At 41.4% G+C, this 22,557-nt stretch overlaps 1 protein-coding gene across 14 annotated transcripts in view; it reads left to right on the top strand.

Moving 5' to 3' along the window:
* LOC124153473 (uncharacterized protein CG43867) overlaps positions 1–22,557 on the top strand; it is a 681,094-nt gene that overhangs the window by 567,144 nt on the left and 91,393 nt on the right. For 13 of the 14 annotated variants that reach the window (XM_046526646.1, XM_046526651.1, XM_046526649.1 and 10 more), the window contains one exon: positions 5,412–5,474. In XM_046526646.1, the coding sequence (XP_046382602.1) occupies positions 5,412–5,474 (63 nt within the window). Of the gene's footprint in view, positions 1–5,411; positions 5,475–16,174; positions 16,981–22,557 lie in introns of those variants that run through there. The other variant, XM_046526655.1, reaches the window with a different exon arrangement.

The following is a 22,557-nucleotide window of genomic DNA, read 5'->3' as shown; positions in this document are numbered from 1 at the left end:
ATTCTTTAAATTTCAGTGCAGCGATAATGTATTTTATAATGCAAATGAGAATAAGCGCTCGTGGAATTTTATTTTAGCCCCCTTCAAGGTTGTTTTGTCTTCAATTGCACGTTTTAAGTTTTGGAAGTATTTACTTTTTTCTCTTCTGTTTTAAGTACGTTTATCGCTTTTACGACTGTGAGAAGGATACAATTATATATGTGCTAAATTTGAACATTATCAAGCTCATATTAAACAGACGAGGGTCTATTATCCCATGCAACACCTGTTATCATTAACGATCTTTTTGGTTCCATTTGATTTGGTGAGAAGTTGCTGCTTAATTTGAAGGTATCGGTATTTCTAGACTACCAAAATTGGCCACATGTTTGAGCATATATACAAGTTGCGAAGATACCTTTGTGGTCCTGTTCAATGTCTGATCATGTTCTCGCATTCTTTTTCCTTGTTACCTTTGCCCAGTTTTCCGAGGTCATGTCCTCGTCATAATCGGTACTCTACAAACCAGCAAATTGGACCGTACGCTTTTAATTATGGCCAAGAGGCCTTCATTGAGTGTGGGTGATTAAATGATTCACATTATCACGGGCAATTTAAGATAAGGGTTGTTAAGAGGAGTTGATTATTCCAGTGGTTTGTTCCACAACTAGCCGCATGAGCTGGCAATGCATCGTTAAAGGATGAGACCGTAAACCTCACACCGCAAATGGCACTGATGTTAGCCTATGGTAACCGCAAGCGGAAAAGTCCTTTGTGGCAGTCAAAAAGGGAACAGGATATTTTAACGGAGTACTCTCTTCACATCAATTTTGGGACCTCTACCACGTGCACTACTGCTCTCTCTATATGCGCTGCGGTATCAGTTTTGTTAGTCTTGTGTTACTCTGAAATTATAGCCCAAGTTCGCGACCGCAACCCCTGGTTGAAAGCCACTACGAATTATCCCCTTTTCAGCTCATTAAGGACGGTTTTTTAATTTTGAAAATTTCTTTTAACTTTTTGCTTGCAAATGAACTTTGAAAATCGGAATAAAATAAATTCCGATTGGGAATGTATAAATACTTGATGACTGAAGATGCGTAATTTTTAAGAGCCGTAGGGTGTGACTGAAAATAAAACCCATTTAGAATTTTTAAACTATGAAGCTCGAATATCAGATAATCGTAATATGGGAATGTAGTGTTATGGACAGAGGAGTATAGATAGGATTATCAGGAGAGCAACCAAATAAATATTATTGCGATGTGAGTTCCCTTCGATATCAATCTGGTTCCATGCCTAGGAAACTAATTACACACTTTTTATCCCCACCCACGAAACCACTATGTTCAGAGGCTAAGATTTCCAAACTCTTAATTGTCATCTCGCTCAGTAAAAATAAAAATAATGATGAAATGAGTTTCTTGTTGTCATGTAAAAATGGCAATCACACTCAGGAGAAATAAAATACCTAAATGGAAGTAAAACTATCAGCTATATACATTGCAAACAGATGCATTAAATCATCAATGGGTTACCTATTCTAATCAATTGCTTCTTTCGTAACATCAGTATAAGTGCATACATTGTTCTGATTAACGTTTCATGGCTACTCTGAATAATTGTGAGCCCTGAGGCCAATGAAACTGGCGACTTGGATAAACTGTCTAACGCACATTTATTCAATAATCTCTATTTTAAGAGAAGACTACGTGTGAGCTGGAGCCGCGGGAAAAAAACAGCGTCTTTTCCTTTCTTATGTTTTTAGATGATTTACAAAGTTCTCATCATAAAAATCATAATTATAAGATTGAGGCCCTAAGGCAGCTGTCAAATAAACTAAAATTTTCCTTCCTACATCGGGGGATAGAGGAATGGAATGGCTTGCCGGAGGAAATTTTTTTTGAGCCCTTTCCAACTCACGCCTCTATATTTATCAATAGGATAAATAAAATTGAATTTTGAGGGCTTTAAATCGTATATTTTTTTAATTTGGTGTTTCTTGTCTTTTTTACTTTGGTCTTAGGTTATTATTGTGTAAAAATGGATTTGGAGGGGAATGTAAATGTAGACATGTATTGTTTTTTTTGCTGATTTGGTGCTATATGGACATGGATCGTGAGAAATTTTTGGTGAAAAATTTGGTGCTTTGGGGACATGTATTGTGTGTAAAATAGTATTTTGAGGGCTTTTTAAAATTTTTTGGTACTTAGTATTTTGTTTTGCATTTTGGGTTATGTATAATATTGTGTCTTAATGTACTTCCTAAATCTATGTTACCACCCGACTTCAGGGTCGACTTGTAACTAAAAAATTTAATAATAATAATAATAAAATTCTCTTCAAATACGCTAGTGCAAAGTTGGTAAATTCTTGTTCTTGGAGCAGTGCTTGATGTCTTCAAAGAACAATTCAGTCAGTCTTCTCTCTTTCCGTATTTTTTTTTTAAAGAATCAAGCAAAAAATCGTTTTTGCTAGCGTGAACTCCAGATTACTAAACTTTACTCGATGAACATATTGGATTACGGAAATGTTATTAGCGGTGAAGAACGAGGTAAGCATTCATTCCGAGAACTTTGTAAATCATCTAAAAACATAAGAAAGGAAAAGACGCTGTTTTTTCCCGCGGCACCAGCTCACGCGTAGTCTTCTCTTAAAATACTGGTCAGCGTGCTACAAAATCTTTTCATCAATCCTTCGCCCATATTTGCGCTTTCCGAATGTTCAAACTGTTGGAATTTGTTTGAATTGCGTGAATTCGGGACTTATGGCGCTAGTTGTAAGATGCAATATTATCATGAGCAGCTTTGTTTTCGAAGTGAAAAACTCATCAAGTTTGCTTTAAGGCAAGGCCTGCTGGTTCCGAACGTTATGTAAACATATTTTTCCTCTCTCCATCTCTTCGCTCAATTATATTCTTATGAATTAATCTCCCGAGAGTGTAGTCATGAAAGCATTTTAACCATCTCGCATATTTATCTCGAGAGTGAAAAATCCTAAAAATTCCTTGTTAATTAGGGCAAAATATTCGTGACGCTGCTTGTCGTGTGCCGTTGGTCCTTTTAATTGCTTGCTCCAACTTTCATCCGGAGAAGAACACTTGAGCAAATTAACTCGCCATGAAAACATGAAATATCAATCATTTTTAGCTGCAACTTGAATATTTTTGTGAGATTCTGTATCTATAGTTAATTTAACATTTTTATACATTTTATCAATGAAATCATATTTTCCGGGCTTTCACCGCCTTGTCCGATATCTCATGACGACAGTTTCGCCGAAACCCCGCCAGTATCTTCTGGTCGGAAGTGGAGAAAATGGGCCAGTATTTATGTTTATATGTTGCAGTGGTGGTAGTCGTTATTCCTTGCTCCACTTATGACCTGAAGATACTGGCGGAATTTGCGGCGGAATAGTCGGGAACTAGTCACCGCAGGATCCCTCGAGGGATTTGCTATTGATGTACCAAAAAAAAGGTATTTTTATAAGGTTTTATGTAATTTCGTACTTCTTTCCTGTACATCTCAATTAAAATTCATTACCTATAATCCCATTCTTATAACCGTCACTCAGATTTTTTGTTAGGTGAGACAGCTTTACAAATTAAATGGTAAAGAATTATTATTGCTCATCAATTTCGTTGTGTTTTGTTAACGCAAGTTTTTTTTTTGATAAAATGGAGGAAGCCTTGCAGGTGATACAATTCATAAGTAATGGTAGCGGAATCCTTTATCGTACGAATAAAAACTTTGCTTTTTCCGCGTGGTGATCTCCATATGGATAAATCAATGGTTATTCCTTCAACTCCTACGATACTGCTCATATCCATGTGTCACATTTTTAGAACGTATATCCTCTCTTTCGTTCATCTTGCGACTTTCCTCCCTACATCCTTTATACATTAGCCCTGTTCTCCTTAATCTCCACATTTTATGAACCTTTCCTTGATCTCAGATTGTGGCATCTTTTCATCCCTCTATCTATGCTCGCCCCTAGTCTTCTTATTTCATCCGTCGATTTCTTATTTTTACTTGCCGTGTTTTGCAGTTCCTTTTTCGTTTTCCTCTTTATTCCCTCATTTTATCCATCATCCTCATTAACAACTCATTGAAAGCTAGAAATATCAGGATAGACCTCTTTCCGCTTGGAATTTGTTTCTCCAATGTACAACGATACACTTCATACCCTTTCCAGGTTTTTATTCACAACTTCATGCATATTTTCCGATAAGGCAGATAATTTTAGTTATATATTAGTCTATGAGACCTTATAAACCTGAACATTTGAATCTTAAGAAAATGTATAGATACTGCTTATAATATTTTCTACTTTCTTCTATCTCTTTTTAGGCATCTTTTTCTGTACTTAATTTTTATATCTTTCTTCTTCGCGTGTCGTCTGTACTGATACTTTTTGTTTTTATGTCGTAGAAATTGGGCTATATGATTTGGTTAGTATGATTGGTTCAATAGCCAAGCTATTACTTCCATCTGTGAAGCTCAGGAAGAATGTCTACAAGGCTTTCATGAAGTAATTAATATTTACCGCAAAAACTTTCTGGATTTTTTGATTGGGTTAAAATCGTCGAATATGTTCTGCTAAATCACGTTTGTCTGTTGGTATATTTTATTTTTTCCTTACCGTGTTGTTACTTTAGATGAACCTTATGGAGGAAGGATTTTTTCAGCTAGTTCTTAACCCTTGGGGTCATACGTAGCCCTATTTTGAAATCTCCGGGATCTCTTTACTAGATTCACATTCTAAGAGCATAGCCCAAATTACGGCGAACGTTCTTGAATGTTTGTACTATGAAATATTGATCTTTGCCCTCGGGCCTCTAGGGCATAAATTGAATCCATCCTTGTTTCCTAGGTTAGACCTGAGTTTTGCTCAGCTCTTTCTGTGACCTCACATCGGCCGGTTCATGCTGCATTGATCAGCCAATCGCTCCTCACCTCCGTAATTGTAGCCATGTCCTCTTGCAGTATCGAACTAGAGTCATCTTGGAGGTCAACGGAGTTCTAAGAACTGTTGTTAAATTAGTGATGAGTTCGGTGAGAATCGCGTATAATGTGTCGCTTAAGAGTTGATTTTATATCCAATTGTCTCTAATTTCCAGTCCTGGGAAATTGGCTTTTGGTGTCAGCCGTTACTGTACGTGTTAAAAAAATGCATTTTTAGCATTTAAATTGACGTGACGTGACGATGGGTCCTGATACACATATAAAATTTGGAGTAAACATTTGGAGATGCATTGTTATCGTTGGTATATACTTTCTTAATTTTCTAATAAAGCTTTCCTTATTATTAGTGATGTTCAACTAACGTTTTCGACCAATCGATGAACGCGACATTGAAATAATTTTAGCCATTTCATTCAATTTATTGTTTATTACATGGTAATGACGTTTTATTTGTTTCTTATCTTGCAGTTGGCGGAGTTGGAGCAGCGGGTGGTCGAGGCGGAATCACGCGCCGAGGAGGCGGAGGACAAGGTAAGTCCAATAAGAGTCCAAATTCCCTTTTTTTTCCCTCCAAACAGTGCTCTATATGTCGTCTCCCGATTTACAACCTTTAATAGGCGGGAACTGTGTGCCAAATAGCAATGATATTTAAAAAATGACGGAAGAAGTGGAGATTAATTTTAAATTTGGGAGTCGTGGTTGATAATAGTAGCAAATAAACATGTTATAGAGGAATATTTTCATTAAAATGGATACCCCTAGAAATTTAAATAGCAGAAAAATCGAAGAAAGGGAAGAATACAAGATCTTGCTGTGCTATTAGGGATGAAACTCTTCAGAGAAATTAAATTTTAGTCCACATTCCTTCTATAATCAAAGAGTATGAGTTGCTTCCGTGGATGATTGGGGTAGAAATTTAAATAACCCGAAAAATCGAAGAAAGGGAAGAATACCAGACCTTGCTGTGCTATTAGGAATGAAAGGGATAGTCAAGTATATTTACCCCCATGAGAATTTTACCTTCTGTGCTACGATATTAACATCTTCTTTTTGCATTTTTTCAATTATTTACCACTCGGGAATGGATTATGCCGGTATGCGAGTTCTGGCTTAGGCAATCTGAGTTTTGGACATTTTGCAGTGAGGAAGGGAAACAGACCGAGATAAATTATTAAAGTAATGTATTTAGACTGTGCTCCTATTCAAAATTAGGGGATTTATTTCAATGTCTCTCAATTATTTTCAACTTTTTATCGTTAATGCCGCCGTATTACAAGAAATCATTGGCCAAGGATTGTACAACCCTACAATTGTTTTCTCTCATTGATAGTTTTGCTTTTTTTCCCTCTACCCTCCGAAATGAACTATTCTGACAATATCATGAGTCTGAGATATTTTTATTGGGTAAAGGGAAAAGATAGTGGGAATTATCTATTAAATTCAATTTTATTTTTAACGTAAAATTTCATTAAGTGTGTAGTTCGTGTCCCAATTCAAGCGTATCCGATTCATGTCCGTACATATGTTATTTATACAACATTTTTCCTCCTTGGTCGCCGCTTTACAAGAATGCAATGGTCAAGCCTCATGTTTTCCTCTGTACATCCCTGGTGTGTGATATAGACCAATAAAATTTCGGTACCATTGCAAACTGAGCCAGTCTCCATTCTCCTGTAGTATCCTTCTTCCATTCTCCCTGGCTTCACGGAGCGCAACAATGCCTCGTTTACTTTGTCACCGTTCCTTCTTTAATGTCGAGGATATCTACGAGCCGGAAGAAATCTCTCCTCCCGAATTTTATTGCAGGCACTTCTGTGTCTTCGAATCCTAATCAGTTAGCGCGCTGCAGCATCGGAGAGATGGAATAAGACGTCTTCGTGTGTAGCATCCTGGCGTACCTTACCTCGGACCCTTCGCCTTGCCTCCGGTTCACTGAACCCGAGGCTTGATTGGTCATTTTTTCCATCGCGAGTTCGTGCTTTTCTCTCTCCACGGCCGCCAGTGCTCTTTCGCTGCTGCTGGCGGGGAGGCGAATAAAAGCTTCATCTCTCGCTTCCTATTTAAAGGGTGAAGTGTCACGAAAGGGCGAGTCGCGTGTCACTCTTGTCGGCCCTATCGCTATTCCGCCGTGACTCGGGTTTCGTGCGGGTATTTTTAACCGAATTTCGTCGCATAAGTGCTGCGAGAAGGGGGGAGGGGGGATGGATTTGAAGCTTACGACTTTCGAGGGTTTCTCTCTCTCTTTTGTTAAAAAAAAAATAAATGAGTAATATCCACTCACGGGTGTGAAATGTTGGGCATATTTATGAGGAGTTAGTCGCGTAATTTTTAAAAGGCTAATTTCGCTTTAATGGGCTTCATCGTGTGAAAATGATGGTGTTTCTTTTACGTTAGGCTGGGAAAATTTATTCTGGCCTTACCGGAAATCATTGAATCCCATGAATCTCTCGAATACCTCCAATTAGCGCCTTATGCTAGTCATGACATAAAATAAATATGCCTCTGGCATACTTTACCATATAATTGAATTGAATTCATGAGTTTTCTACCTCCAGTTTTCCTTTCCTCTCCGAATATATGGCGAAGGGAAAAATTATCGTCGAGGTAAAAAGTTGCACAATATTGTCCATTCCCATGTGCTTGTTTTAACACTACCTAGCATTCCTGAAAATTTAAAATTGTGTACTTCATTTTTTAAAACGTTTTCTCAATATTTCATTTGGAATTATTTGTCAATGATGATACATTTTGTTTTAAATATTCCCGTCATGCTTTTTTATTTCATTGAAATCACAGGTCAGCTTTACTCGGTGATGCACATTCCATGGACGGTTTTTAAATGAAAACTGACATTTCTTTTAATTTTTTGTGCATGGCTATGGAAATGCAGCTGAGTTATTTTAGCAAAGTGCTTTCGTTCATACCGAATGGAGCAAATAAAATGTCCCGTATTCATTTGAATTTATGGAATTTACATCGATGCAAACTTTTCTTCTTTTTCTTTTTCCCTGTTCCCGACGTGATTTGAATGTGCGGATTTTAATATGCGATTGACGTGACTAAACGCTATCTTCAATTTTTTAAAAGCCATTATTTGCTTTCGACAATGCCGTTGATAGCGTTTTCAATCCTCCGTTGCCATTTGTTCCCTGTAAATTGTAATTCGTTCGAGGCAGCAGTGTTTCTTTCCGTATCGTTGCAAGCTGCTTTATTTTTCTGTTGTCTTTTCACGAACGTGGCGTTCGTTTCCAACTTGATTATGCTTTCAGGATCATCTCTCTCTTCGGCGAATCCCATTCGTTTTACTATTATTCAAAGTGCACCGGTCGTTTAATCAAAGTCTCGCTACTGTGGCTAACATTCTCATCCGCCGGAGAAAACAGAGGTACGGCTCTTCAAATATTTACCTATCCCTAATGGCCACGGCTAATAATATCAATTGAAGTGAGGTGAAATGACATATTTGTGTTCATATAAAATCCCTTTGATTTTGATCCTGGCATACTGCGATTTGATTCTTTTGGGTTTTATACATGGATCTATTTATTTAATTTTGAATTAAATTTACCGATATTAATAAAATACCTCATCAATATAAAAATATACCTCCCGTATATTACAATCCTGTTTTTTTCGATTGCCATATCATAGTGTTTCTTTTGAATTTTTAATGTAATGAAATATACCTTTGAAATTTTTAATTTTCCTCCGTTTTAATTCCACTCGCGGATAAATTAGTCAAGCGTTCATTATTGATTGTAGGGAGAGGATGTTGCTAGGCTTCAACCATCGCGTAAAGAACAATGGCGCCCTATCAAAAATTTAATCATTGATGCAGTAATTAACCTCCCTTGCTGGAATTTCGTCTAAAAAATTGAACGGAAACAGTAATTAACCCCTCGCTGGCTTGTCGAATGAAAAATAGAGGAATTCACGCGGATATCACGGCGCTGAGCTACATAGGAGTTGGTATTCCTGACCCATAGGTTCCACTCTTCCACTGCGTTCATTGGTCTATTTTTAAAAATAGTTTTGGAAATAGTAAAAAAGAAAAAATTGCATTTTCTAGCACTAAAATTTAAGTGAATTCATTAAATTAATAACTTGAAATTTCATTTTACCGCTCACGTAGCCTTGTAATGGTCATGTGTGTTCAACTGTCCAGGTTTTCTGAGAGTAAATCTTCGTTTAAGAACTAAGGTCCGTGTAAGATTGCGGGAGTGTTAAAAATACGGTGTTCATGACATTCCCGGATAATTTTTTAAATGAATTATCCTGTAATTCCTCAGTAATTAATTTCACTGGCAATGATTTCAATATTAAATGGTCATATTACGTGATCGAAATTAATCTAGGCTATTTTCTGAAACAATTGAGGTAGGGTCGAATATGGATTGGCGAAATTTTCATATACTTCGTATATTTATTTTTCAGATTTAACGTTAGTTGTTTCATTTATTGTGAATGGTCTTTTCAAGTCGGCTTTTGCTTAAATAATCTTTCAATGGATAGATTGATGTCCTTCCAGAGATACTGTTCAAAATTTGGCATAACAGAATTTATTGAAGTCGGTAAATACTCAGAATTTATTCCTTTGCATAGGAGAATGGAAATGGCGAGATGAGAAAGAGGAGCTCCAGATATGATGGAGATCTGGAGCCACCTTCCTCTCCCACCTCCGATGGAGATGGGAGAGGAAGGTGGCTGCTAGAGGAGGTGAAAGGAGAGGGTGTCGATGGAGTCTGTGCTTTGAGCCGTGGGTTAACCGCGATAGGATGGGAGTGAATGTCGAGTAGTGAAAGGGGACAAATGGACAATGCGCATGGATTGAATATGGATTGATAGACCCTCTGTCGAACTGGAGAAAAAACGCATATTGGATATGTAGACAAGCGGGGCTGCTGAGTGAATATATTGCCTTCTATGTAAGCCAATCATAACTTGGTTACGCATGCGGTTTGCAATTATAATCACCATGTTGACTTCACTGAATTTATGGCAAGAAATGTATGAAACAGTTTCCAGCGTTACTCCTTGGAATTTTTCCATCTTGTAGACAGAATAAATTGGCCACTTTAATTCCACATAAAATATTTTTGTGCGACTAGGATTTCACTGCGGCCTTTCGCACAATAATATTTTTAATCGTGAAATCGAAGTGTTTAGTTTATTCTGCTTCCATGGCGGCAAGGAATGTGTTGAATGTGAGATATTGAGCAAAGTACTACTTGTAAAAGATCTCTTGCAACACTTGGTACCATATTATCATGCTACACGACGTAGCTGTTCGTTCTAAATCTATATTTGGTACGTCCGAAGAGCCTCATTGAATCTATTCCCTTACGCACTTACATTAAATATAACGTTACGGATTATAGCTCTCTCCCGATTTCCGTCGTTTTGCTGTTATGCTCCTTTTTACTAGCGTTGAAACACTGTAAAATCCAGCTTTCTGATTGGAGAGAAATGTTAGAAAATTTTATCCTTCTTTTTGTGAAGAAATTTTAGTATCGCCAAGAATCAAACATTTTTTCAAACCAAAGATTTTATCGGATTTTTCCGTTTTTGATTCCACGATAAGTTTGCTGCTGAGTCTAAAAATGTTCACATCCAAATGTTCTGCTCTGTATGTGGGTTCTTCACCAGTCTCCGTCATATTTTTTGTTGTGCTCCATTGATTTCTTTATCTTCGTCTCAATCTGTGCCTTCTATTATGTCCCAGATTTTTTCATTTTTTTCTTCACGTGAGATTTTTAATTTTAATGAGTGGTTTAAAAATCCTCATTTTTAGCTTGCTCTAGCCGCTCGGAGCCTTTTCAATCTTTTGTCATCGAATGATAATAATGACTATTATTATTTCGATTATCTGCGGAAATTCAGCAGCTGTCTTTTGTTCGGTCAAAACTTAACCTTATTACGTTTAGAGCGCTCATTTAAAAAAAAGCTCTTTCCTGTTCCTTTTTTTTTGCAATTAATGCGCTGATGACTCTCCCTACTCCCTTCCGCCTCTCGGCAGCTCCTTGTCTCTCCTTCCACCTGCTTCTTCATCCCCCATTCCATCTCCCAAGTCTCCTGCACGCTGTCCCCATACCACCGCTCGCGTCCACTCTTCCTTCCGTCGTCTTCAAAAACGTAAACACCATCTTTATCCCATCTCTCTCCTTTTTGTCTCTTTCTTTCGCTCTCACATACTACATATTTTGTGAAGATACAATTTAATATTGTTAAATTTGAATACATTTAAATTACTATAATATTAAAATATCAGTGCAAGATTTTTTCGTTTTAAATATTTTTTCAGGTCTTAAATAACGGAATAATCTTAAGACCTAGAGTCCTGGCCGTCGAATGTTTAGGGTCGGGTCTGAGTTACACTTTCACGAGTTTGCTTAGGTGTTTTTACTGTGTCAGGTTATGACAACAATTTCTTCTTCGTCCCTCCTAACGTGCTCTAAGTCTCCTGTACGCTGTTGTACCATGTACCAATCCTCGCGTCCTTCTTCTTTCCGTTGTCCTCACGGTCATGTAAATATCACATTTCATAAAGTTAAAATGTAAAGTATATCAAGTATAATATATAAATATTGGTTTATGTAATGTTTTTAGTTTAATTTTTGTCCAATAATAAGAGGCATTTTATGAGTCCTTTTCTAGATGAGGTCTGTCCAGAGTTTCTCCTATACTATTTGGCTTCATGGTTTTTATCGAAGCGGATAATCATTTACTAATGATTTAATACCTAACCTTCTCACAAGCCTGCGATATGCTTTTCCTGCACCAAGGTTCGCATTCTCACCAGCACCATCTCATCCTCTCTCTCTCTCTCCTTCCCGGATTCCCTGATCCCGGTTTCAAAACCCGGACTTTGTACATCTCACTCAAAAATATTTAAACTTTCAGGTAGCCCAGGGAAAGGAACTGGCATCCTTACCCGGTGTCTGTGACTTTACTCACCCGTGGCAATGTAACGTCTCGAACTCGGTCTCGAACCTCACCTTCTGAATCCAGCCTTCCGGTTGAACCACTGGGTGCGAAACGATATTTAAATATTAGCGTAAATAATGTTGGGTGTAGGTTATCAAAGGGTTAAGGATTAACCCGAGTTAAAATTTTACGATTTGACTTTTTTATTAGGTAGATTACCATTTAATCTGCATCTTCGACTCTCGTACCATCTTTTCTGCGAGCTTTTCCCTTTCCACTCCTCGCGACTTTCTTCGTTCCGTCGTCTTTACGGCCACCAGCGCCGCCTCGTCTTCTTTTTCCCTCTCTACCGTTTCCTTCACTTACCCCCCCCTCTTTCCTTCCTGACCCCCTCTTCCCTAACCCCCTCCCCCCATTTTCTCCATCGTCTCGCATCCCCCCCCCCCAAATCCCACTCCAGATCGCCGTGCTCCTCCTGCCTGGCCGAATCCTTCCTGAGGCAGCAGGCAGTCTGCGAGAGCGGATCGTAATGAAAACAAATGCTCCATAAGGAATGCCCTTTCCTTCCCATCTCTTGGTAGGTGCCTACCCTCTCCTCCTCTTCGACGCCCTTGGACCCGCCTACTCTCTCTGCCCCCGAGCATCTGGTCCGTTTTATGTATCTCCCTCATTCCCCCTCTTGCTCCTCTCCTTCGCTGCCCCCTTAAAAACTCCTCTCCTCACCTCTCTCACCTTCGTCCTTGCTGTCGGCCACCAGCAGTGCCGACTCACCTCGCCTTACTTCGTTTTACCTTGTCTCAACCTCCAAAGCTCTGCATGAAACTAGTGACAATATATGCAATCTCGCGCGCGGGTGCAAATATTCCCCTAAGATGAAATCTGGCATGGTAAAAGAATTTATCTTGGTCGGAATTCGAACCCTGATCTCGCTATTTCCGGTCAGGTGTGCTTTCAGTTACAATGATTCCATGTGGAAGAAGATATCTTGGATGTTTGGCCGTTAGCATAGCTAACCAGTGATGAGGAGATCAAAGTTCGAATCTCGGCTAAGACAAATGACTTTTTCGTGGCGAATTTTGGATCCTTGGCGCGTATTAGATTCACCTCTTTTTACCTTGTCTCCTCTTCAATTTCTTCATCTCTCTCTTCCTCTCTCTTTTCCTAGCTCGCTCAGCTTTCAGTTCTTTTTTCCAGCTCGGATCCACTTTCTCGTACCTCCCCCTCAAAAACCCCATCTTTATACGTTAGTGATTCTCGGGCGAAGTGCAACCTCCTCCACCTTTTTTTTCTCCCCCGTCCACCCACACCACCTATGGCCTCTTATGTTTTTGCTCTCTCCTTGAAAAGAACTTTGAGAGAGCCGTGACTCCCCGAAAGAATGGCCCCTGGACCTGCCAGGTTTCCTCTTTGCTCCGCTGGATTGATTAAAATGGATGGAGGGAAGAGGATATTAATGGGTTGGCAAAGAAAAATGACCGCTGAGGATGCTACACTTGATTTTTACGGCGGGACGTGTATCCGTTTCTGATCTTTATTTACCATCGGATGAATCCGTAACCAGGGCATAGAGAGTGGGTGGGCGGGGAAGGAAGGGGTGGTATAAAATAAGCTCTGGCAGCCAATTCGGCGGATTATTTTTTCATGGAAACCATGGCGTTCGTTTTTATTTTTTTCGGCGTGCCGGCGGCGGAGTTTATTGCTTCTCGTATGACTAAGGTAGCCCATCCACAATGCCCACGTCCTTTTGCGTTGATATATTCGAGGATGTGACTTTTGCGTTTCCAGGATTTTTCTCTGCTCTCCAACCCGCATTGCTCAGGTGGCGGAATGGATGGATGAATTAAGGGGAAAACTGGCGGCGTCTTTTTATTCGCATGTTGGGCAGGCTGCGCCTCGGGTTCCAGAGGGGGGTTGTTTTGGTGCTCCAATCGTCCCAAAGTAAACAGGTTTTTCCGCTGCCTTTCCATCGGAGGAGGAGCCTGCCTCTTCTATCCGCCTTCAATGGCTAATGTCCACAGCGTCCTCCACTTCTAGTCTCTCAATTAACTGAGGGCGCCCTCCTCCTCCGTCTCAACCTCTCTCCAGCCCACGTCAATTCTTGTTTCCTTGCCCTCGCCCCCGTGTGTGTGATACCTTTCCCTCTTCACTCGTCCGGCCCAGGGAGCAGTGCAATATAGCCCTCTTATGGCTCCTGGGGATTAACTCGTAAAGTGACCATCCCACCGGCTCTCTCTCTCCGGGAAGGTTTTAGCCCAAGACGAAGCTTGTCCTTCCTTTCCCTCGCCTCTCCCCCTTTTCGAGTCTGTTGGAGGTTAAAAACAGCGAGGATGCTCCAATTGACGTAATTAAGAGTGGGCCAAAGAGTGCACCGTCCGTTGCCGTAAGGATCCTTTGGGCCGGACACCACTCCGCTGGAATCGAAGATGGTGCGGAAAATCACGTTAAAGCTTGCTTATTTGTGCGATTAATTGAATATATCACCGATTTTTTGTCATCGATTATGAGAAGGGGAATTTCGATGTCTATGGTATTCAAAGATTTCGATTTCATCTCGATTATTATTCGATTATTGATGGTCTACCGATTGTCTAAGGTCGACTGAAATTTTATTGCCTTTCAGATTGTTGATAGTCTGTAATTATATACAAACACATCGTTGACCATCGGCCCATTATCTATGTATATCTCAACTCTAGCGATAGTTTTTAGCAATGGTATCTAGATGACCAATATATCCCTACGAACAAGGCTAGTAACGTATATGTAAATAAATGCCGAGTTCTCGGTTTCTGTTTCATGTTTCACGGTTCCTCTGCCACCGCTAGATTGCTATGGAGGAGGGCGGGCCGTAGGTAGGGAAAGAGTGCCGCGCCTGGGTGCGGGAGGGGAGCGGGACGTGCCCCCCACACCACATCTCACGCGGAGGGATGGTGTGTACAAGGGTGCAGAGGGGTGTAGGAGGTCGAGAGAGAGCCGAGTGTGGAGAGTTCCACGTATTGGTGAGGTTTGGATCGAGTTTCCCCGTGTTCTTGGGTGTGAGGCTGGGAGACTGGCGTTGCGAGAGACATCTGGGAGGGGGGGAGTTAGTAGGGGAGCGGCGGGGAATGAGAGGGGGGTTTGAAGGGGTAGTCAGCGACGTGGGTGGACGCGGAGGGAGACGGGTGAGGTGGGGAGCGTGGCTGGGTAAGAAGTGGTGGGGTATGGGCTTTCGAGGGAGCCCAACGCGGTCCGCAACGGGAGCTGCCATTGGTGGAGCGCGGGGCGTTGCTAGGTTACGCTGTCATCCTCCTCGTCATTGATTTTTGCGCGGGCATCCCCAAGTTACGTGGGGAGGGCAAGTCGAGGAGGGGGAGAGAAATGGGGAGAAAGTGAAGGAGTGTAGGAGGGTTGCGGGGGGTTGGTTCGGGGGTAAGGGAGTATTGTGGATGGGGTTTCCCCCAACCGGCGGTGGTGGTGACGGAGTTAAGGGGATGAGGGAGTGGTGTAATACTCGCGTGTCTGTAGGGTGAGGAAGGGTGCAGGATATAGGGGGGATTGTAGGGGTAAGGTAAGGAGGTTAGAGGGGTGTGCTTCGAAGGAAAAGCCGCCCCTATCCCCCCTCCTTACCACTCCTCATCTACGTGCAGACCCCTTCCCCCGCCTCATGTAAGAAGGAGGGGGGAAGAGGTAGTTGCTAAAGATGGGGGAGAGTGGTCGCGAGGGACTTTAGCGAGACAGAGGGGCTTTTGTTGTCGTGCCAACCTGCCCTCTCTCACGCACACTGGCTCAAACGCACCCCTCTCCTCCCCTTGCTCCGATACCAAACTCGGAAACTCCCGCCGCCATACCATCTGGGTCCACTCTCTCTCTCTCCCTCGTGTTTTTTTCATCCCCTACCTCGCTTTGCCACCGGGCAGCAGCGTGGCTCACGAAGGGCTAGCTAGGAGAGAAAGAAGGTTGCTTCTGGGGTGGACACACGCGGAGACCTCGCAGTTCGCCTCCCGACGGCGCGTAGCTCGGCCGAGTGGCTCTCCCCGAGACTCGTGGGCGCGCTATCCCCACGCTCTCTTCCCCCAGCGGCGTGTCTCTCTCCTCTTCTGGCCCGACCAACTCCCGCTCTTCCTTACCCCTCACACCACTCCGCCGACCTTTGCAAAGCCGTGCTCCCCCCGGATCTCCCCTCTCTTTTCCCGATACCCCCACCCAACGTTACTCTTCCCCCCACCACCTTATTCCGTTTATATATGTATATATATCTCCATCTCCTCACCCTCTCCCTTTGTCCCACGGACATACATACAGACATTCGACACGCGCGCGTCCCCAGTCGCCCCCGCTCGTCTGACCGCGGAGGACGGATTTTGTTTTCTGTGTGCTGCCCCCCAAACGTCTGCGCGCTCTAACACCATCCGTTGGTGTTGGTAGTAGTGAATGGTGATGCCATCCGGTTGAACAGTCACCCGCTTGTCCCACGTGAGCAACCGATCCGCGGATGTTTTTAACAACCTCATCGCGGATTCAGATGGCTCCTGGTGTCCGGCTGCCGGGTCTTCAGGAAGAGCACTCGGTCGCCCTCGGGTCTTTTGCGCTGCCCCGTGGATGTGCCGACCCCGCGACCGTGAAGGTCGAAACGGCCCGGCCCTCGGAGGGCCCCTACCCGAGGTGCGCGCCCCCGGCATGAACGTACTATGTGTGGGTCACCTTCGGATTGCGTGATCGACGTGTTCCAACCCGGTGGCTCGGCCGTGCCATGTGTTGTGTGTGAAGGGCCGTTAGCGCGTCCGGCCGCGTGTCCGCCACCCGTCGCTGTTGACCTCCCTGCCCTGCCGTCCACGCGACTTCCCTCCCGAACCCTCAGCAAGCTGGTCACCCCTCGGGCAGCGGCCCTCACCGTCCTCCAGTGGTACCGACGAGTCACCGCGTCTGGTCCGAGGACGTCGAAGACGGTGGCAGTAGTAGAGCGACCATAAGCTTCACCGTCCTCTCGCGATGGTCTCTTAAAGGCGACTTACCCCGGGTGCGTCGCACGGGCATGAGGGAGCTTGTGGTGTGCGCCGTTGGAAAGCCCTACAAGCGTCGTTCCCCGCTGCAAGGTCGGGCCGGAGCAAAGAACGGGATGCACACCATCGCCTAGGTAGGCGGGGGAGCAGGAAGCCCTCCAAACAAGGTTTTGGCACTCCTGTGTACTGTGTGTGTTGGTGTGTCTGGTCGTGTTTTCGCCCTGCCTAAAGCTCTCCCTTATGTTCAGCCCTTCGGCTGCGTGCATGCTCCTTTAATCCAGTGCCAATCCTACTCCTTGTCGACGAGTCTGATCTTTTTATGCGGTCGTTTTTTTATCCGCTTTTTTTCGGGGAGAGCTTGATCAAGCGAAATCGTCTTCTCTTTAACGGCGTGGCCGGCGCCTCTGCGTCTGCTCGGTGTAAAATGTGTAGACATGGTTGACTTATGGGGGTTGATGTGCTCATTCTCCTTTTCTTGCTCCCGCCCGTGTGAAACACGAGGGAATTTATATTCGGTCTCCAGTTTCTTCTCTTCCATTTCCCTCCCTACATGTGCTCCTGTCTCTTACCTTTCCCTGGTGTGTTTTTTCTCTCTCCTAAGGCTGCTCAGGGATCATGATGGTGGTATCATTCCTTCCCTCGTGTGTACACTTTCATTTTCTGTCCACCCAGGTACATTACGATCTGTGGCAATCCACACTTTGGTCTAGCAGAGGGGGTGGAATTCTCTGCCCTCCTATTTTTGTTTGGTTTCTGGGAAGGAATCCCTTTCGCTGCTTTCCTTCGGTTCATTTGGTTTCCTCCTTCTCCCCCTCGAGGAATTTAACATCCTAATTGGTTTTGTACCCTTTGGTATTTGTGGGCTAATGTGCCCTCTAAATTTATTTATCGATCTTAAAATATTCTTGATTTTATTTCAAAGGCTATGGCTGGCTTAAATGCTTGTGCACTCTTTGACTACACTTATTTATTTTGGCGTAAGTTATTACCAACCATTTTATTTGATAAATCTACTTTGAAATTATTTTGGTTTTTATATTTGTGAACAATCATTGCCGTATTTATGAATTGAAGAGGGGACTCTAAAGTCACTACCTAGTCCCAATAAAGACAATTAATTATTATTATTTCCATAACAGCTCATCATGTCATATTTTCATTAGGACACCACACGAGGATATTTTTGGTGTTGTCTTTCTTAAAAGCATATGCCTGCTATTTATTATCATTAATAGTCAATCATGACTTTATAGTAGATATTTTAGGCATATAGTTCAAAATTTCACCCGTAATATGTTTCCCCTTGCCCCAGGATTATCTTTGGCGTACACTTTTTGTTTCTTCTACATGAATTTCAGTCTTTGATCTGAATGGAAATCAAGATAAATTTCCCCGAGAGTGGCTGGTAATCCATTCACTGTTTGATTATGAGAAGGTAAAGTGGGGGCGCCGGAGTGGGTTTTTGAAAAAAATGAGCGTGTATTCGCGTGGGGGTAATGAACCTTTCGAAAGCACCTCACTTGATTTATATCGCTGCGCTAATGGTTGTCACATTTAGCGCGGTAAGTTCTCTTTGTGCTCCGGTTGTATTTTAATTTGGGGTGCTATTTTATGGATCGTGTTCAAGCTAATCTCCCTTTCTCTCTTTTCTCTGCTATCCTTTTATTGCCTAAGGCAATATCGAGGTAATAATAGCGCTTTCCATTCAAGGTGTCATTGGATTGATCCGATTTAGGCGTTTTATTTTTCATGCCTCTTGTTGATACCATCTCGTTTCACAAAGCACCCATCGTGCGCTCCTACATATTGCATTCATTTTGTGTGTGAGCGCATTCAAACCTATTTGGTAGTGTCTCCACAAGTTTTTGTAAGGGTTTCATCTAAATATGTTTCAATAAAAGATACAGTGTCCGGCGTGATGCGGTGGAAATCTTTGATATTCAGCTTATTAAAACAACTTGTCTGTTTCCACAATATTTTATTTTCACCGACCATGGTTTCGGCAACTTGTGCCATTGTCAAGGCACCTTGACAGTGGCACAAGTTGCCGAAACCATGGTCGGTGAAAATAAAATAGTGTGGAAACAGACAAGTAGTTTTAATATGCTGTAAATAAGTTTCATTTTTGCCACTTAAAATACCTTAAATACTATGTCAATACGGTTGAAGGGTTTTGGTGGCTTGACTGAAATTCTAACAGTTTTTCATTGTAATCATTATATTTGCCCTTCATTTACTAATCATTACTTTAATACCGCTTTGCGAAATATTTTTAAAAATATTTTGGATGATAAATATCTAATTTTGATTCGAATGGTAGTACTTTCCTTCATGTATTATGAACTACTGCTTTGAAGAGTGTGGTGTTATCCGATATTTCACTTAGCCCTTCTGTTGATGTAACTGACCGCTATACCATCTGGTGTTATCACCAATTCCGCTTTCCAATCTTGACTTGCATTATTTTAATTGAGTGAATTTACTCGAATTCTCCTATTTTTAACAGTTTTCGAAAAGTAGTGCTTTCAAACTTTTGACGCGCAATGTGTTGGTGATTATTGTTTGGGATTAAGTCATTATTTGGAGTGGGTGTAACGTGCAAAATTAAAGCGTTGTAATGCGTTACGCAGGGTCATTAATTATTCGGCGAATTATCTCAATGTAAAGTTTTCTCTTTTTGGGATTTGGAGACTGCGTTTATTTAATTACTTTTCCTTTGTGATTCAACCTTTTCCGCTTACCGAGATCCCCAGAGTAATACCCACTGAATGAATATCTTTTTGCTCTGAAAGGCTATGCTTCCTTCGGCCAATCTAAACGTGCGCCATGTATCAGAACTTTTGCCTCGCCCGTTGTTCTTCTGCATTTTAAATGGTGAAGATATGGGGTTTTCCCTTCTGTTGACTCGGAGGACAGAATAAATCTCCCACGCAGAGAATTATGTTCGGCAGAAGGACTGCTTCTCCGTTTTTCTTTGCCTTTTGCTTGGATTTTAGATGATGTTGGCACCATCATTCCATTCTGCAAAACGATTTCATCATATTTCAGTTGGGCTTGAGAAAGGCATGTATTTTCAAATTTCCCTTATGGTGGATGTGGGTAAAATTACTGGACCATCGCCCTCATTCGTTATGAGGTCTGTTAAAGAGCGTTTATTGTAAAAGTATTCCATTTGGTAGTTAGATCTCGTACACGAGGTATTACTGAGTTGCAGTGTATGACTTTTAATTTTTTTTAATATTTGTCTTAAGTGCGCTTATTATTGAATTTTATTTATTTATTTCATTATGTGAAATATGTTGTTTTGATTTTAGTCATTATTACAGACTTATTCATATCCTATCGTGAACAACTTGTATGATTCTACAAAAATTCGCACTTTTTAAAAACTTTTTGTCTCTTAAACCGATACTATATTCAATTGTTTAGCGTATCAGCACAGATCAGTATTTTTTGTCTGCTTTCGTTCATAATAAAATGATGATTTTCATTTTCCATTTGAATGTAAACATTTCTCACCTAAAGCCTCCTAACCTCACCTCACCTCCACCTCACCTAAAGAAGGGGAATTTTTTTACTACCCTGATATGATTTTAATATTTTTCAGCGGAAGGTTTTTAGATTTAAGACAATACAAAAGATAAGGTGTTTTGAAGTCCATTAAGTTGGAGTGAAACCCGTAATCAAGATCTTTATTCCTTAATCGCTGTGTGCATCTTTCTATGCAAATCTTTTTCCAATATAAAAGCCATAGGAACAGCTGGTAAGGTAGCTGAGAAAGGTATCTTAGCGAGTTCCTCACAGTTTACAGGGAAATGGTCCGATGAAAACTTCTGGAATCCATGGGTTCTTTGAAATGATTATTACCTCGGGAAATTTTTATCCCTAGTCATTTACGCCTTTTTTCGCCCAAGTGCTCAGTACATGACGTTATGTCTGCATAAAAAAGGCCGTAATTTGGAATTGTGATTTTTTCCTTCTTCCTTTAATGGAATGGCGAGATTAACAAGGGAATCTTCTAGTCCATTTTCTTAATTTCAATTTGAAGCTTTTGTCCTTTGTAGATAAGCCACGTGTTCTCATGCAAGTCTTTTCTGTTAATTTCTTCTTTCTTCGGTATCGTATCGTATCACTTCGTATTGGAATACACACGAATCCTATGCACTTAATACGAGGGTAAAAACCTTGGCTATTCTTCTCAAGGACAGTGAAATACGGTCGAATTATTTGGCTGAAGATTAAACCCCTTGAAGCAGTCTGGAGCGACCCATTTGGACCATTCTTAAATGCTATTGCTATTCGAAAGGATTATTTGCTGCCTTATTCGAAAGGATTATTTGCATCCATCATGCATTTATTGCTTCTGATGTAAAGTGATGCAAATTATTCCTTAAACTAATGTGTGAACTTGAATCATTTCGTATTAAATGCCAATAAAGAGTGGACAATTTCTATTTTTATTTGAAAATAGTGCCACCTCATTGGTATGTAGTCGTTATTGTTGTGAGGTACTTCAAATGAAATTGCGGATGTTCTCAGTCTCCTTAGGTCCATGAAATAAGTGTTGTTCAGTTCAGTTTTTTCTACTTAAAAAATGGACTTCAATCATTGTAATTACCTCCTTTACTTAGTTACATGTAAATATTATATTACTTTCGTGCAAACGACCAGTTTTCCCTACGTAAGAGCTCTGAGCAAGTGTTTTCCGTTCGCCCGAATGGTAGATTTAGCATTTGTTGTGGTCGAACAGTCGCTGTTAACCCAAATTTACTCTTGAGTCAACTCTTATATTAAGTAAGGAAAAGGAATCTCCTCAGTTCTTGCTTGCACCATTTCACGTACGTTTATGCACAATTTCATTTCCTGTCGGCTTCAGCGCCTCCGCGACGCCATCAACTGTAGCGATCATGGAAGTGAGGCAATGCCTCATTTATCTGAGTAGTTTCGCTAGGTGGTTTGTAAGAATGGCTAATGGAGAGTTTCCGGAGTGGGTGAGGAGAGGATTCACTGGAAATCCAGTCCAAGGAAGACCGCGGCAATTGCAGCGCCAAGATATATGAGGCCGCTACCCCAAGTGCCTCGCAGAAAAATGATCTTTTGAAACGAGTTGGATGTGGAAGTAAAATAGAAACAATCTACCTTACCTTCCACGTGAGGTTACGCCGAGAAGCCTCGATTAGTAATAATTGGATTATAGGAGATCACTGGTATTAAGGTTCACCCATTGTTTTATCTCGCACTTTTTCGTCCGCATATATTTTGCACCTACTAAATATATCGGTAATTTTTGCTGTTTTTGTGGAAAATAGCCGCTCACAACAATTATTGGCATAAATAGATCTATACTCCTGCTATAGCTTTCCCTGTATCTGCAATGGGCAGATAACAAGATAATAAATTCTCATGAAGAACTCGATTATATATTAAATCTTTGTATTCGTTTGATCTGGAAAACATGCGTTCACAGTGTTGAACGTGAAGGACATTAACCCAAAAATGGAGTTGGAGTTATTTCAGATAACAGTGATGCTGAAAATTATAATTTTACGCCTTATTCTTTAAAGTTGGCGGCGGGCTAGGATTTTTCGTGATTATTGGCAACTGATATAATAACCCCAGAATTTATTATGTTTACTTTCCTTTTTAATTCAATAACCAGCGAATGCTTCCTCCAGATGCAGTACCAACTAGTTTTCAACAGTTGAATAAGA

This window comes from Ischnura elegans, chromosome 2, assembly GCF_921293095.1.
Source record: "Ischnura elegans chromosome 2, ioIscEleg1.1, whole genome shotgun sequence".
In the NCBI taxonomy this organism is placed as follows: Eukaryota; Metazoa; Arthropoda; class Insecta; order Odonata; family Coenagrionidae; genus Ischnura; species Ischnura elegans.
The sequence above is the reverse complement of the archived record's forward strand: the minus strand, read 5'-3'. Positions and strand labels throughout refer to the sequence as shown.